Source organism: Bufo bufo, chromosome 2, assembly GCF_905171765.1.
Source record: "Bufo bufo chromosome 2, aBufBuf1.1, whole genome shotgun sequence".
Lineage (NCBI taxonomy): Eukaryota > Metazoa > Chordata > Amphibia > Anura > Bufonidae > Bufo > Bufo bufo.
Genome location: NC_053390.1, coordinates 742,638,516 through 742,654,813, shown reverse-complemented (window position 1 = coordinate 742,654,813; position 16,298 = coordinate 742,638,516). Strand labels below are relative to the sequence as shown.

At 41.5% G+C, this 16,298-nt stretch overlaps 1 protein-coding gene across 1 annotated transcript in view; it reads left to right on the top strand.

Moving 5' to 3' along the window:
* Window positions 1–15,583, top strand: part of PGM2 (phosphoglucomutase 2) — a 43,953-nt gene extending 28,370 nt beyond the window's left edge. Inside the window, exons 7-14 of the mRNA XM_040418999.1 lie at window positions 342–531; window positions 2,686–2,783; window positions 6,626–6,806; window positions 6,909–7,002; window positions 9,273–9,402; window positions 11,357–11,546; window positions 14,564–14,697; window positions 14,789–15,583. Coding sequence (XP_040274933.1) covers window positions 342–531; window positions 2,686–2,783; window positions 6,626–6,806; window positions 6,909–7,002; window positions 9,273–9,402; window positions 11,357–11,546; window positions 14,564–14,697; window positions 14,789–14,891 — 1,120 coding nt within the window. The 3' untranslated portion in view covers window positions 14,892–15,583. The remainder of the gene's footprint in view (window positions 1–341; window positions 532–2,685; window positions 2,784–6,625; window positions 6,807–6,908; window positions 7,003–9,272; window positions 9,403–11,356; window positions 11,547–14,563; window positions 14,698–14,788) is intronic.
* Window positions 15,584–16,298: the final 715 nt, after the last annotated feature.

Sequence of the window (16,298 nt, the reverse complement as noted above, 5' to 3'; positions counted from 1 at the left end):
ACAAATCTCTTATATGGTCTATTGACCGCGTGGGGTCTGGCAGCAGGGACCCCCCGCCATCACTAGAACTGTGATTACCCATTCTTGGAAGAGGCTGTGAAAGCCTCCTCACTCTCCATTAAAGTCTGAGAGCTACTGAAACCCCCCCATTCCCTGCATTGGTGAGGGTCCTAGCGATTAGACAAATAATGATATCGTCATCATTGACCATACAGCTGCATGTATGGTTCTTGTTCTGTTTGTGTGTGAGATTATTAATATTGCATTTTATTTTGGAGGGATCTCTTCTCACTGTTTTGCATTTTCAGGAAGTTTAAGTCGTGAATTGCTCTTTGTTACAGAGACATAAACAAGAAGTCCACGCTGAAGTTTGTGCACACATCGGTGCACGGTGTGGGCCACGAGTTTGTGCAGTCTGCGTTCCAAGCTTTCAGCTTCAGCCCCCCACTCGCTGTCCCAGAACAAAAGGACCCAGATCCAGAATTTCCTACAGTGAAATACCCCAATCCTGAAGAAGGCAAAGGAGTCCTGGTATGAGCACTTACTTGATGTCCTCTTCTTCCTTGATCTGTTCTGTCTGATTTCACAATCCAGAAGATAAATAAAATAGAAGACAGGTCCTACATGTGCCCAATCTGCCCTCTCCTTTCCACATAGGCTTAGGGTCCATTCACACATCCGTGTGTTCTGCGGATCCACAAAACAAGGACACCGGCAATGTGCGTTCTGCATTTTGCGGACCACACATTGCCGGCACTAATAGAATAGGGCATGTTCTATTTTTTTCGGGAACGGAAATGTGGACCCGGAAGTTCGGGTCCGCATTTGCGGATCCGGCCCGCACATCGTGCGGCCCCATAGAAATGAATGGGTCCGCAAATCCGTTCCGCAAAATGCGGAACAGAATTGCGGACGTGTGAATGGACCCTTAGGGTGATGCTTTTTGGGTTTTGCGGTTCTGTCGTCAATGCAGACCAGACAAGCTAAGCCTCACCCCTTTACTCAAATCTCACCTCTTTAACAGACAAAGGAGGGGCCAGAAAGAGAGAGACACTGATTCCTCTGCCAAGGAGCCAGCGGATAGGAGTTAATTTCTGATTAGCACTACAAATTTTTGCAATCTAGTTTCTGAGTTCATTGGATGTTAAAGAGGACTCTTTGTGGTCGTGTAGTAAATGTCCTGGTAGGTGATAGAAATAATGATCCAAGAGCAGTTCTGTAGCCTAGAAATAACTATCCAGGTCAGGGGACAGCTAAACCAAGAGAAGAATGACAGAAAAAAGAAAAACACAAAGGAAAGCGTTCGCTTTCTCCCAGTGTTTGGGTTGGTGTGTCAGAAAGGCACAAGCCCTGGTTTAACCCCTTTTGCCTCTCTGCATTTCAGCAGCCATAATATTTTTATTTTTTCATTCATGTGTCTGTTTGACCACTGATTATCGGTACATAGAAATTGTGTTAATAATATAAACTTTTTGCGGTAAATATAGTAATAGTGGTTTTTCCATTTTATTTATTCAATATTTCTTATACCATTTACATGTCACACTGTATAACCTGTAGTAATTCACCCATACAGATAACTAATGTATGCGCAGGAAAATGTATTTTATATAAAATAGTTGCTTTATTGGAATAAAAAATGTGTTTGTTTGGTTTTTTTTTTATACATTTTTGTATATATTTTTTTTAAATTAAATATTGAATCACTTTGAATGGGTTGTACGGTCAGTTAAAAATAGGGCATTGATAGTGGCATAAATGGACACTGATGTTTCAACAAACTGCATAAATCAATAGTACAGATGGTTATAAGAAACTTTGTAATATATCTCAGCAGAGAAAATGTTATCTCTGATAACATATATCACAAAGTTTCTTATAATCACCCGTACTATTGATTTATACAAAGTTTGTTGAAATGACAGCGACCATTTAATAATACAAGTAACTTACTAATTACAGTACTCAGCAAAATTAGTGCCACTATGGGAGGCCTTATTTATACTAGGTGAACTATTGGGGTTTATTTGATAATAGGGGAACACTATGGGGGCATTTTATATACAGGAGGCACTATTGGGGTCATTTTATATACCGGTGGGAACTGTGGTGGGCCTTATATATACTGGGACTCCTATGTGGGGCATGATAGACCCTGGGGGCACTACAAGGGGGCCATTTTGAATACTAGGGGCACTGTGAGGGTTTCTAACTGCACTGCAGGGGTTGGGATAATTAAAAAAAATAAAATAAAATGAAAATGGCTGCTAAAACTGGATGCAAAACACCTGCCAAACGGCCATTAAAAACTAATAAATAGCCAGAAAATGGATGCAGAATTGCCATGAAAAATTGACAGCAAGTCCGTTTTTAATGGCTGTTTTTTTTTCCTCCTCCATCTTGTGAATGTAGCCTAAGGCGAAGATAAAATGTCCTTGCAAAACAGTACTTTTTAACTGGCTTTTTTTCACTACCTTTCTGAGAAATGGACGTAAAAACAGTCCCTTCAATTGTATGGGGGCAGTCGGACCATAAAACGGGCAAAATAGAACATTGTTCTTAAAACGGACGTGTAACGCCAAACATTTTTCACTGTCCTGTGATTGTAGCCTAAGTCAGAGATATATTTTAGAGCCTGATGTTTGTACTGCTTGCTTATCTAATCTTCACTTCTGTATTTTGCAGAAATTATCCTTTGAGTTGGCTGATAGGGAAGGCGCCAGAATTATCCTTGCAAATGATCCTGATGCTGACCGGCTTGCTGTCGCAGAGAAACAGGAAGGGTAAGATGAACCAGTGCTTCAATTAACTGGCCATTTACCCGGTCATCTCTGAGTGTAGGACGTAAGCATATCGCTTATCAGATCATGTCTTCTCCCTATAATATTTATCAGCTCATGGACAGTGAGTTTATGTAAAAGAGGAGAGAGGAGGTGCCCTGCACTGTGCTGCCATCTGCAGTTTGTCTCATCTTAGTATGTAACATTGTTCTCGCTTCAGTATTTATTATGCCTTAATCCATTCGCAGTCCCTGATGTAAGAATAGATGCAGGAGGTTATGGATTGGGGTCATCAGCTGATCACGCTCCATACGTGGCAGGGTGCCGGTTGTGTAATACATCCGGCCACAATGACCAGGATCAGGCATAACTCTGACGCTCGTCAACTAATCCCTAGATGCCGCTGTCAATAACGACCACTGCTCCTGAGCGGTTAGACAGAGGGTGGGAACTCCCTCTGCCCTCTGATCAGAGTCCCTGCTGCGAAACTGCGGGGCTATGATCAGGCTTATCGTAGTGAGCTGCCTGCAAAGCCGTGCCTGAGGCATGGCCTGACATCCAGCCTGTAAGAATCACGTAGACTGCAATAATAATCTATTGCAGTCTATGGTACAAGCGATCAGGAGATCACAAATTCAAATCCCCCAAAGGGAATAGAAAATGACAGTGAAAAAAAAATTCTGACAAAATAAATATTCGAATTACCTCCTTTCTCAATTTTACATAGAAAATGAAAAAATAAACATCTCTGAAACATTTCCGAACACTTAAAATCTAATAAAAAAATGTGGAGTTTCATTTTTTTGTGACCTTGCCCCTCCAAAAAAATTGAATTAAAACGTAATAAAAAAGTCATATGTATCCCATAAAAAGTAGAGGTCATCCACAGCTCTGTAGATGAAAACCTAAAAAAGTTATTATTGTCAGACTATGACAATGCAAAGAAGGTTTTTATTTTCTTAAATAGTAAGACAAAATAAAAACTATGTATGTACAATATATACAATTTTTTACAGCCACTATGTATACCTCCAATGGAAGGCTTTTGACAGCTGTGATCAGAGCCTTAAAATTTTCTCCACAGATCGACTTGTTTTTGGTGGGAACTGTTATCAGTCTATTAGTTCTAAAGAAGTAATCCTGTGTGTAGTGTCAAGATGTAGCCATAAGAAACCCTGTAAGATTCCCCTTCCCAGTCCACGCCGGATACCAAAGGATGCTCACTTTTCGTTACTCGCATCTTTGATGTCGGCAGCGCACCCAATCATGTAGACCAGGCCTAATAACAGGAATGACACCACATGTGCCCATTTTTCAGTCACGTACAGTGCCGGGCTAAACGAGTGCCGACATATGGTGCTGTATCGTGGACCACCTCTGGTTAAGGGCAGGAAATCTACCAGTGTAAAATAACTTATCTGTACATAAGTAGCACTTTCTACATACGGTACAGCTGGTACTGGTTACGTAGTGTGTGTTTTCAGCGCAGTCCTTTCTCCTATAGTTTAGCATGGATTTTCTGTACGTTACGTGCCTATAACGAACACATTGCAGACGTAAATCTTCAGGGCTCTGTGTTTTATAATCAGTCTGAACGCTCCCCAGTGACTCACAGATCCACTCATGAGGATGAATGGCTTTGACGCAACATGCATCCCCTGTAGGAGTATGACACATCATGTATTAATGAGATCCTGCTAGAAGACATCAAGTGATCGTGACATTTATTTAAAAGAGGGAAATGCAACCAGTCGCTGTGGAACTATAATCCTCAGGTTAACCTCTCCATTATTATTATTAATAGTATGAGTATCTAAAGCTAGTGCTAACCGCTTCCCCTATTCACATGCGGCAGATTTGCGGCAGAAATTCCTGCGACTGTCCCATTCATTTGAATAGGGCATGCAGAAATTCATAGATGCGCTGCAGGAATAACCTCTCGGATGTAAGGAACTGATTTTCAGTTGCAGAAATGTATCCAACATATCAGCCGCATGTGAACATACCCTTAGTAGAAACTAGGGAGAGAGATCCTCCGCCTACCTGCAAATGCCCAGAATCCTGAGCAGCACAGAGTATAGTTGGTGTAATACACATCTGCAGGGCATGGAAGTTGTCTCCTCGGTATCCATCTTGAATTCACATGTTTGAAGAAGACCTATTTGAGATATTGCGTTATAGGTTGTGTGTTGATTCTGGGTCTCCAGTGCTGGGACTGTGGAGGATATAAAGGCACCCTCATTGCATTTGCAGTGTACATTTGATGTACGTGCTAGGCTAGGTATTCTGTACAGATGTATCCACTTAAAAAAGGTGTCCATTGGTGGTATACGTCTGAAAATCTTCCTGATATATACTGCTATGGTACTGTACAAATGCAGTATGAACAGTCCCTATACAGTCCTGTGTATTCAGTGCTCACTGTATATACAAAGGTAAGTCAAAAATTATCCTGACTCTGGCTGTAGAATATCTTTTAACCAACTTTCTGAAAAAACGAGTCTGTACATCATTTCTCTACACAATCTTCTCGCTTTTCAATACACTTTGTCCATCTGTCAACAAGCTTTCGTATTCCCCCATTAAAAAAAAATATTTAAGGCTGAGCTGGGAGCCACGAATGCACCGCTGTCTTCACCAGACGTGAATATTCGTTCTCGTAGGTAGGGCCTTTTTGGCACATAATCCACTGTCACTCGTCTATCCAACAGAATCCGTTCACGTGCACGCTCAATGTTGTCATCAGACCAAAAAAGATGTTCTGCTGCTTTTTTATGGCTGACATCTTTTTGCGACCTAACTTGAACTTCTCTATCCATTCATACACACTTCTCCACGACAAAACTTTCTCCATACTGTGCACAAAATCTTTGATAAATATCAGCACCAGGCACACCCACAGACCTCAAAAACCAAATCACGGCACGCTGCTCTTCTTTCAAGCAAATCACAAGTGGAGCCGCCATTGTTTCCCGCACCACAGTCACAAACTAACTCGCATAACATGTTCAAACCTGCTCAGCAGTGACTGGGGAGATTATTTTGAAAAATTATGTATTTGTCTTTTCTGGAAGTTGATTAATCCCTTGTACGGTGGAGGTCCAGTCTTTAAAGAAGGCGCCCACTCGCAAGCGCCATAGCAGAAAGGTTTCTGCTATATTAAACAGCAGAGGCCCAGGGCTAGTGTCTGCGATCGGCGATGCTGCCAATCGCAGACTTTTAACACCTCAGGTGCCTTGGTCCAGTGGGACCAACGGCATCTTAGAAAGCTAAAGTCGGAATAGAAATCCATTAGAGAATGCCAGTGGCAATCTAATGATTGCGTGTTATAGTCATCTAGGGTGACTTAAAAAAAAAAAAGTAAAAAAAAAAGTTTTTAAAGATATACTATAAAAATTCAACTTTCCCCCTTTATAAAAATTCAAAACACCCATCCTTCCTAGAATAAGTAAGCAAACAAAAAACAAAATTAAACATCATGGGTGTCACTGCATCCAAAAACGTCTGTACTAAAATATAAAAATATTGCATACTGCGAATGTCATAATGGGGAAAAAAGAATCTAAATGGCCTATGTTCCATTTTTTCATCACTTCTCCTCCCATAAAAAATTGAATAAAAAGTGATCAAAAAGTCATACACACACCCAAAATCATATCAATGGAAAGTACAGATCTCATACAGCTCTATAGACATAAATTCTACAGCCAGAGTGCTGATAATTTTTGACTTACCACGTAGCATTGATAATTCTGTATAATCTACAACTATTATCTGGGTATACGATTTAATAGTGCTAAGGATTTACCAATGACTGAAGATGGTCTGTTGCTTTTCTTGGTCAGTGGTGATTGGAAAGTCTTCTCCGGAAATGAGCTTGGCGCACTTCTAGGCTGGTGGATCTTTACCTGCTGGAAAGAGCAGAACCCAGAGCCAAGTGCAGTGAAGAACGTCTACATGCTGGCGAGCACCGTCTCCTCTAAGATACTCCGAGCCATTGCTGTGCAGGAAGGCTTTCATTTTGAGGTACTGTATGCCTGAGCTTATTTCTGCCTTTTCTGGGTTAATGTTCTGTCTACTAATATACTACATTATATACTAATCTCCCTCATCTCTTCCTACTTGTAGGAGACACTGACAGGATTTAAGTGGATGGGAAATAGAGCTAAAGAACTCATTGACCAAGGGAAAACTGTTTTATTTGCATTTGAGGAAGCAATAGGTGAGAGACTGGTGGTACCTCCGTAAACGCCAGGTCGTGAGCTATGTGTGGAGTGTGTGGATAGACCTTGCAGTTGTTTTTCTAATTCACTCACTTGAAGCTTGTGTCCATTATACAGTTGCAAGAAAAAGTATGTGTATGATATGGATTTCTGCACAAATTGGTCATAAAATGTGATCTGATCTTCATCTAAGTCACAACAATAGACAATCACAGTCTGCTTAATCTAATAACACACAAATAATTAAATGTTACCATGTTTTTATTGAACACACCATGTAAACATTCACAGTACAAAAAGTATGTGAACCCCTAGACTAATGACATCTCCAAGAGCTAATTGGAGTGAGGTGTCAGCCAACTGGAGTCCAATCAATGAGATGAGATTGGAGGTGTTGGTTACAGCTGCCCTGCCCTATAAAAAACACACACCAGTTCTGGGTTTGCCATTCACAAGAAGCATTGCCTGATGTGAATGATGCCTCGCACAAAAGTGCTCTCAGAAGACCTATGATTAATAATTGTTGACTTGCATAAAGCTGGAAAGGGTTATAAAAGTATCTCCAAAAGCCTTGCTGTTCATCAGTCCATGGTAAGACAAATTGTCTATAAATGGAGAAAGTTCAGCACTGCTGCTACTCTCCCTAGGAGTGGCCATCCTGTAAAGATGACTGCAAGAGCACAGCGCAGACTGCTCAATGAGGTGAAGAAGAATCCTAGAGTGTCAGCTAAAGACTTACAAAAGTCTCTGGCATATGCTAACATCCCTGTTAGCGAATCTACAATACGTAATACACTAAACAAGAATGGATTTCATGGGAGGACACCACAGAGGAAGCCACTGCTGTCCAAAAAAACATTGCTGCATGTTTACAGTTTGCACAAGAGCACCTGGATGTTCCACAGCAGTACTGGCAAAATATTCTGTGGACAGATGAAACCAAAGTTGAGTTGTTTGGAAGAAGCACACAACACTATGTGTGGAGAAAAAGAGGCACAGAACACCAACATCAAAACCTCATCCCAACTGTGAAGTATGGTGGTGGGGGCATCATGGTTTGGGGCTGCTTTGCTGCGTCAGGGCCTGGACGGATTGCTATCATCGAAGGAAAAATGAATTCCCCAGTTTATCAAGGCATTTTGCAGGAGAACTTAAGGCCATCTGTCCACCAGCTGAAGCTCAACAGAAGATGGGTGTTGCAACAGGACAACGGCCCAAAGCATAGAAGTAAATCAACAACAGAATGGCTTAAACAGAAGAAAATACGCCTTATGGAGTGGCCCAGTCAGAGTCCTGACCTCAACCTGATTGAGATGCTGTGGCATGACCTCAAGAAACTGATTCACAACAGACATCCCAAGAATATTGCTGAACTGAAACAGTTCTCTAAAGAGGAATGGTCAAGAATTACTCCTGACCGTTGTGCACGTCTGATCTGCAACTACAGGAAACGTTTGGTTGAAGTTATTGCTGCCAAAGGAGGTTCAACCAGTTATTAAATACAAGGGTTCACATACTTTTCCACCTGCACTGTGAATGTTTACATGGTGTGGTCAATAAAAACATGGTAACATTTAATTCTTTATGTGTTATTAGTTTAAGCAGACTGTGATTGTCTATTGTTGTGACTTAGATGAAGATCAGATCACATTTTGACCAATTTGTGCAGAAATCCATATCACTCCAAAGGGTTCACATACTTTTTCTTGCAACTGTATATAGTGTGGTATAAAATGGTTGTCCAAATAAAAAAATAGGCAGGGAGGTTGTTAACAAAAACAAGAAAAGTTAGACTACTCATTCTGAACCCGCCTCAGCACCACCGTTCTGATCCCCCAACCAGGGTTTGTTAACATAACTGTGGTTAAACACAGCGCAGAACAGTCATTGGCTGTAGCAGTCACATGCGGTATACAGGACATCATCACTGCAATCCGGATCGGAGCGGTAGCGCTGATGTGGAAGGGGTTCAAAACTGTGCTTAGCATAGTATTAAAAAGTTGCAGCGCTCGTCTGAGGTCCATGGCCCTTTCCGGCAGCTGATTATGGTGGGTGCCAGGAGTCAGACCCTCACCGATCTGATACTGATGACCTATCCTGACAATAAGGCATCAGTATGTAATTCCTGGAAAACACATTTAAGATTTGGAAACACAAATTCCTTGGTAAGTTAGATCTGAGGCAGGGTGAGAGAATGATCCAGATGTCATAAAAAGGTCTACAATGATCCGCTGTCAGACTGTTAATCAATAAGTGTGTTCTATTCCAGGCTATATGTGCAGCTCCATAGTCTTGGACAAAGATGGAGTAAGTGCTGCCGTCATCGCTGCAGAAATGGCCAGCTACCTGGCAACTAAGAATCTCACCCTTTCCCAGCAGCTCAATGCCATTTTTAACAAGTAAGATCTCTGTATATAATACTGCTTATATACAGTATATCACCTACATAGATGCCAGTGATGTATACAGTGATGCCTGAAAGTTTGTGAACCATTTAGAATTTTTTTATATTGCTGTATAAATTTGATGTAACTTCATCACGTTTTCATAGAAGTCCTAAAATGAGATAAAGATAACCATAATCAAACAAATGAGTCAAAAATATTAGACTTGATGACTTATGTATCAGGTGTGAGTGGGCGACCTGTTTTACTTCGAGAACAGGGATCTATCAAAGTCTGTTCTTCATAACACGTTTGTGGAAGTGTATCCCGGCAAAAACAAAGGAGGTTTCTGAGGGTCACACAAGTTGACTCTTAATAAAAACAAAAAAAAAGATATGTTTTAAAATTCCCTCCGACCTGACACAAGATTTCTGAGGACCTCATAAGAAGAGTTGTTGATGCTCAACAGGCTGTAAAAGGTTACAAAACCATCTCTAAACAGTTTGGACTCCACCAATCCACAAACAGATTCTTATCAATTCATTTATACCACTGTAAACCATAATCTGAGACTTTATAACCTTTAGTAGGTTACTAAACTTTAGTAGGGGCAGGGGTTTGTACGGCCTGCCAAGTTTACTGTAACTTTCGCCAGTTTCTGGCTGAAGTCTGTTTTATTAAGGGGCATCTTCCTCTATATTATGCGCATCTCACTCTGAAGCAGAGGACTTTGTTTTCTGTCCTGCATAACGGAAACCAGGCGGATCCGTTATGCTTGCCCATAGACCTCCATTATAATGGATCAAAACGGAATGCCTCTTAAAGGCTTCCGTTTTGCATTCTGACTTACGAATTTCGTTATATAAACCTATAACTGAATACCCTAACGCAAATGCGAACCTGCCCTTAAAGGGGCCATGGTGCTTGTGCCTCTACTTACTTACTGGCCGATTCAAATGGGATGAAGCTGCATTATCCTGCTCTATCGCTGTTAAGTAGACAGCCCCATGTAAACACTGTAGAGGTCACAGAGCTCACACGAGCAACACTGCAGCCCACTTCAAGCAACTGATGGAGGGGGTGCCAAGAGTTTGACCCCTGTCAATCTGACATGCTGATCCAGGAAATTCCCTTTAAATAAGAGTTGGTAAACTACTTAAAGATGCTTTTTCATCACATTCAACCACCAATGTGCAATTAATGGTGATCTGACTTCTACGAACTTAGACAAAGTGCTTCTGGGTCCTTACGGCAAAAGATAGGACATGTCCAATCTTTGGCCGCATCTTACGGATCGCGGACCCATTGAAGTCAATGGATCCGCACCGCGATGTGTAGTACACTCAGCTGGTGTTTGCGTTTTGCGAATCCGCATGGACTGCAATTTTAGAAACTGGGCCTATTCATTGTATATGACACTCTTGCAATGTCTTACAAGTGCTACATTTAGAACAGGCATGCTCAATCTGCGGCCCTCCAGCTGTTGAAAAACTACAACTCCCAGCATGCCCGAACAGCCTACAGCTATCAGCCTACAGAAGGGCATTGTGGGAGTTGTAGTTTTACAACAGCTGGAGGGCCGCAGGTTGAACATGCCTGATTTAGAGTATACAGTATGGGGGATATTTTTCACTGGCTGTAGTCCATGTAGTGTAAAAATTTGCCAGTTTTTTTTGTCAATGTGCACATTTCTTACCCCTTTTCAAATGTGTTGAGACAAGTGGGCAGGGTTTAGTGGAAGGGGCACGGCCTGTCAGATTTACTATGATTTAAAGAAGAAACTGGCATAATTTAAGGTGCACATTTACCCCTGCCCATAGCAAATCATATGCCTTCTCATAGCAGCTGTAGATTTGCTTTTCTGGCACACGGACAGCTTCACAAATGCACAAAGTTTAGTAAGAGGTGTGTACTTCTTCATGAATCTGAGTAACCTTAACTGGTGTTGTAATTTATTATTTTTTGACAGGTACGGCTATCACATAAGCAGAAATTCCTATTTCCTATGCTATGATCAAACTACTATCAGAAACTTGTTCGACAACCTACGAAACTATGATGGAGACTCCAAATACCCCAAACTTTGTGGAAAATTTGAGGTTAAAGGAGTGCGTGACTTAACCACAGGGTTTGATAACAACCAGCCTGATAACAAAGCTGTGAGTTACAGATTTCCTCTCATTGTATCCGCCATTATAGAGCCTTGATCCTGTTTTCAGGGAATTTTTACATTTTTTTTAAGCGTGTACTATATATTGTATGTCTCTCCTTTATAAATGCTGACTTCTCCTCTCCTACCTTGTAAGAAGTTAAAGTGAACTAATGGTAGCCATACACATTAGACCAATGTTGGGCAAACCCGCTGGTTTGAGTGGCACCAGTTGCCCCTCTAAACTTTGAGGGTGTCCTGACTCTCCTCTGATAGCAGATGTTTGTTTAAACAGTTAGCCAGGCCAAGTGTGCATGTGTATGGAGGGGTCAGGGGCCAAATGAGTGTTCAACCTACATCTAGCTAATGTGCATGGCCACCCTAAAGCCTAAAGAGAACCTGTCACAAAATGCAGTGCAATCTGCAGGCAGCATGATATAGAGCAGGAGGAGCTGAGCAGACTAATATATAATTTTGTGAGAAAAGATTCTGTAAAATTTGTAATAGGGATAAACAAATCTATTTGTCTCATTAGTAAGAGTTCTTCACCTGTGCAGTGGCTTTGCTTCCACTTTGGGAGTGTATCGGCGCATGCAGAGTTGCTGCTTTAGTAACGGAAGCAGGCCCTCTGCACTTATTCCGCTGCGTGGAGCAGCGGCGCAGGTGCAAGATTGTCAGGGCCGGTCGAGGTGTCTTGCCCTGTCAACCAATAGGCAGGTGGGCGCTTCTTCACTTGTTGGGACAGCCCCTCACAGATGAAGAACTCTTGCTAATGAGACCTCTGTAAATCTGAGCTCAGTTGTACACTGAGGCTGTCTCATGAGTGACTGACAGCATTCTCTGTATGTATACACTTATTGCTGTCAGTCACTAAAAACACATCCCCTGTGTACAACTATCATTGACAGCTATCTCTGTATACACACTTACACAGAGAATGCTATCAATCACTGATAACACCTCCCTGTGTACAACTATCAGTGACTGACAGCTATCTCTGTTTACACACTAAAGGTCCCTTTACACAGAGAGAATCCGCCAGATAATCACAAACGAGCGGTCATAGGAACGCTCGTTAGTGATTATCTGGCGGTGTAAAGGTGCTGCCGATGAACGAGCGAAACACTTCTCAGTTGGGTAATACTGTGGAGGAGGAGTAAATGTAAATGCAGCAGTCTCCTTCACTGACTAGCACTACGAACTGTACAAACACTTGCTTCCCTACAATCGCCTGCAAAAGGGGCCTTTACACAAAGAACACCTCCGCTGTCTACAACTGAGCTCAGAAAGAGCAGAGATTAGATTTCAAGTTTTACTGAATCTTTTCCTACAAATCTGTTTATCAAACCGCTCAGTTCTGCATTTAGTGGTGACAGACACTACACCTCAGGCCGGTCTCTGCACTGAAGTTGCATGCTAGCTTTTGTCACTTGTAACCAGCCATATTGGGGGTAGGAATGCATTGTTCTTAAATGGTGTTACTGGCAAAGTCCAGAAACTTCTTAGTTACTACATTATTTTCTTCAGAATGAATGTGTGTGAATATCAGCAGCTCTTTTATTAGTTGCAACAGGAAAACTCATTCTTGTATATGTGACGCCCCCCCAACACGCCATTCAGTCACAACCTTTTCATCAGTTCCCCTTAGCTAATTAGCTGGGCAGCAGTATATGAGCCTGTGCCTCTCCTTGGTGCTAGGGCAGGCTGAACCTTTATTTAATCAGGAGGTAGGTACTCAAGCAGAGTCATATCGTGCCACCAAGCCAATTAGTTAATGGTAACGGGAGCTGTAAGTGGGGGAGCACCTATAGGACACACAAAGTGATTATTTTTTAGTATAGCATAGAATAACCTTTTAAGATTTAAAATAAGCTCATTATAATATTATATAATGGTTTTTGTTCATTATAGATTTTGATAACCTTGAGACATGTGCAGACATTTCATTGCATCTTCACTTAGAGTTAACTATAAGGCCTTGTTCACATCTCGTTGAAGACTCAGTTCGGGGCCTCGGTCACATATTCCATCAAAAACAGTGGTCCTGCATACAGGACATTTTTCTCCACTAAAAAAAGCAGACCTCTGAACACACTCCATTATAGTCAATGGGATCTAATTGGCTCTGTTTCAGTCAGTTAAGTGCTCAATCCGGCACTAACATTATTTTCGGAAATAGATAGTGGTGGGTAAAAGAGGCCTAAAGTTGGTATCTTCTTCCTTTATAAACATCAACATCTTCAAGACAACCCCATCTTAAATTGAAGGTGGTCCAGGGTCTGGCTCCGTAAAAAACCCTGCTGTGATCATTGGGGGGAAGTTTGGTGGCCTTGGAGCGGCCAAGCTGGGGACCCCGTCAATAAAGTCTGTATTCCCTAATAGAGCATATGAAAAAGGGTTTTACTGCTGAGGTATCCCTTTTTAGGGCACAGAGATCACCTTCTCAGGTCTAGTTATTAAAATACTTGCCATGGCGACCAAAAAAGCAGGGAGCTTGCAGCATATTGTGTTGTTGCTGTATTCCATGTAAAATGATACACAGTAAACACCTTTGCTCCCTCTAGTGGTGGCTGCAGGTAGCCAGAATATAGGAAAACTTTCTGTGCATGTCTTCAGCCTGTTGGTCCACTGAGACGGTTTAGTGTAAGTGTTTTTTTCCCCTATAATGTGAGTTTTATATTTACCGTATATATATTTTTTAGCCTAGAACCCTGCAGCCAACAGACACCTCAGGCGGCGCTGATCTCTAGGGGAGTCAAAGCTTGGACAAGTTAGTATTCAGCCTGTCCAAACTTTGCTATCTTCCACAGAAGACATTAGGCTGCCCCTGTGTATTAGGATGACAAAGGGTTGACACAAAGAGGTAACCAAGTTGTAGCTCTCCGGCTTTTACAAAACTACAACTCCCAGCATTCCCTGGCAGCCTGAATCTGTATGGTTCTGTTTAGGCTGCTCAGGACAGCTTGCTTAGTAAAAAATTGCTTAGTTACGTCGTTAAATCATGTTATTTTTCTTTCTTTTCCGCAGATTCTCCCAACTAGTAAGAGCAGCCAGATGATCACTTTCACTTTTGCCAATGGTGGTGTGGCAACCATGAGGACCAGTGGCACTGAGCCAAAAATTAAATACTATGCAGAGCTGTGTGCTGCCCCAGGAAACAGGTATATTATGCGGATCTGACCTATATTTTATATCCATGTATATTTTGGGTGGAGAAGCACTTTAAACCCTGCATTTTGTGTGTGTTCACAGTGACTACAATCAGCTGAAGAAGGAACTGAACGATCTCGCAGACGCCATTGAACAGCATTTCTTTCAGCCAGAAAAAAATAAATTACAAAGCAAAGCAGATTAAAGACACACAATAGTGGCCTCATTTATCAAAACTGTCCAGGGCTGGATTCATATGCAGCATTTGTGTTGACGTTTTTATTTTTAGGTCAAACCCGCTGCCGCCATGACAGTGGGAACAGCACTGTAGTTAGGAGCTCCCTCCACTACTGTGCAGTTCCAGTGGCTGAGCTACACCCGAATAGCTGATTGGTGGGGGGGTGCTGAGGATAAGCCATCGCTTAAAAAAGGCGTGACAACCCTTTAAAAACTGTAGCAGATTATTGAAAAAGCTACATACGCAGCATTTTTGTTTTTGTGCTTTTCATGGCATTTTTCTCTAAATGCAGCATACTTTGGGTGCTATTTTTTCTGTAGCCATTACTATAGGACTTCAAAACGCCAGAAATAAAAACACTGAAAAAACTGGGTAGTAGAGCCCAAATTGTACAAATCAACCAACTCAACTTTGATCTCGGTCCTTGGGAAAATTAAAGCTGCGTTGTGATTGGTTACTATGGGCAGATTTGATAAATGAAGCCCAGCTGTGCGTGGCCTTAAAGGTTGTATTTCCAACAGCTATAGCATAATATTCATGGTCATTTACACAGTTCCATCTCCTTTTTTCTTTTAACATGCTCTAACATATTATTATAATATATAATTTTATATATAAGATGTATTCTATGAACATTAAACCTGGTGGTTCTCAGCTAATTTTGGTGTCCCTGTCCTTAATCATACAGTGGCTTGTCTGTGCATTTTATATTTTCTTGCATTCAAGAAAGCATCCACCTTGTGTGCTAATAAAGAAAATCTGATTAATAACTGAGACGGGGAAAGACAGGGCATGAATATTTCCAAGGGGCTAATCTAAGTTTATCCTAATAGTGGTGTCTTGTGAGACTGGCACTCTTGAATTCAATGCCCCATAGTGTTACTATACCACTACTGGACTTGTATGTCTTGATTTGGAGACCTTAGCTCCATTTCTTCTCTGCGTCAAACCTTGATTACGTACTGTGATTCTGATGGGGACAAATCGGAAAAGTCCATTCCTGATTGCAAAAGGTTGTTTTAAAGCCTAGATGATGAACTGAGTATTTCTCTGATGAAGTCATCACTGTATTAGTCACCAGTACCTTTAGAGTTGGTACTTGTCGGTTCTTCGGTTTGATATCTGACACCTACAGTATAACCAATCTGTTTATAGTCTAAGGACTCCCATAAAAACCCTGAAGAAGAGCAAAGTCATAGGGACAGGCAGGGAGGTTTATGACTGCCTAGAAGAAAAACTGGCTTCATATCTGATAGCAACCAGTCACAGCACAGCTTTCTTTTCTTCTAGTGCTTTTGAAAAATTAAAGCTGTGCTGTGATTGGTTGCTATGGGCAACATAGTTTTTTATTTAGTTTTAAAAAATCTGCCTATG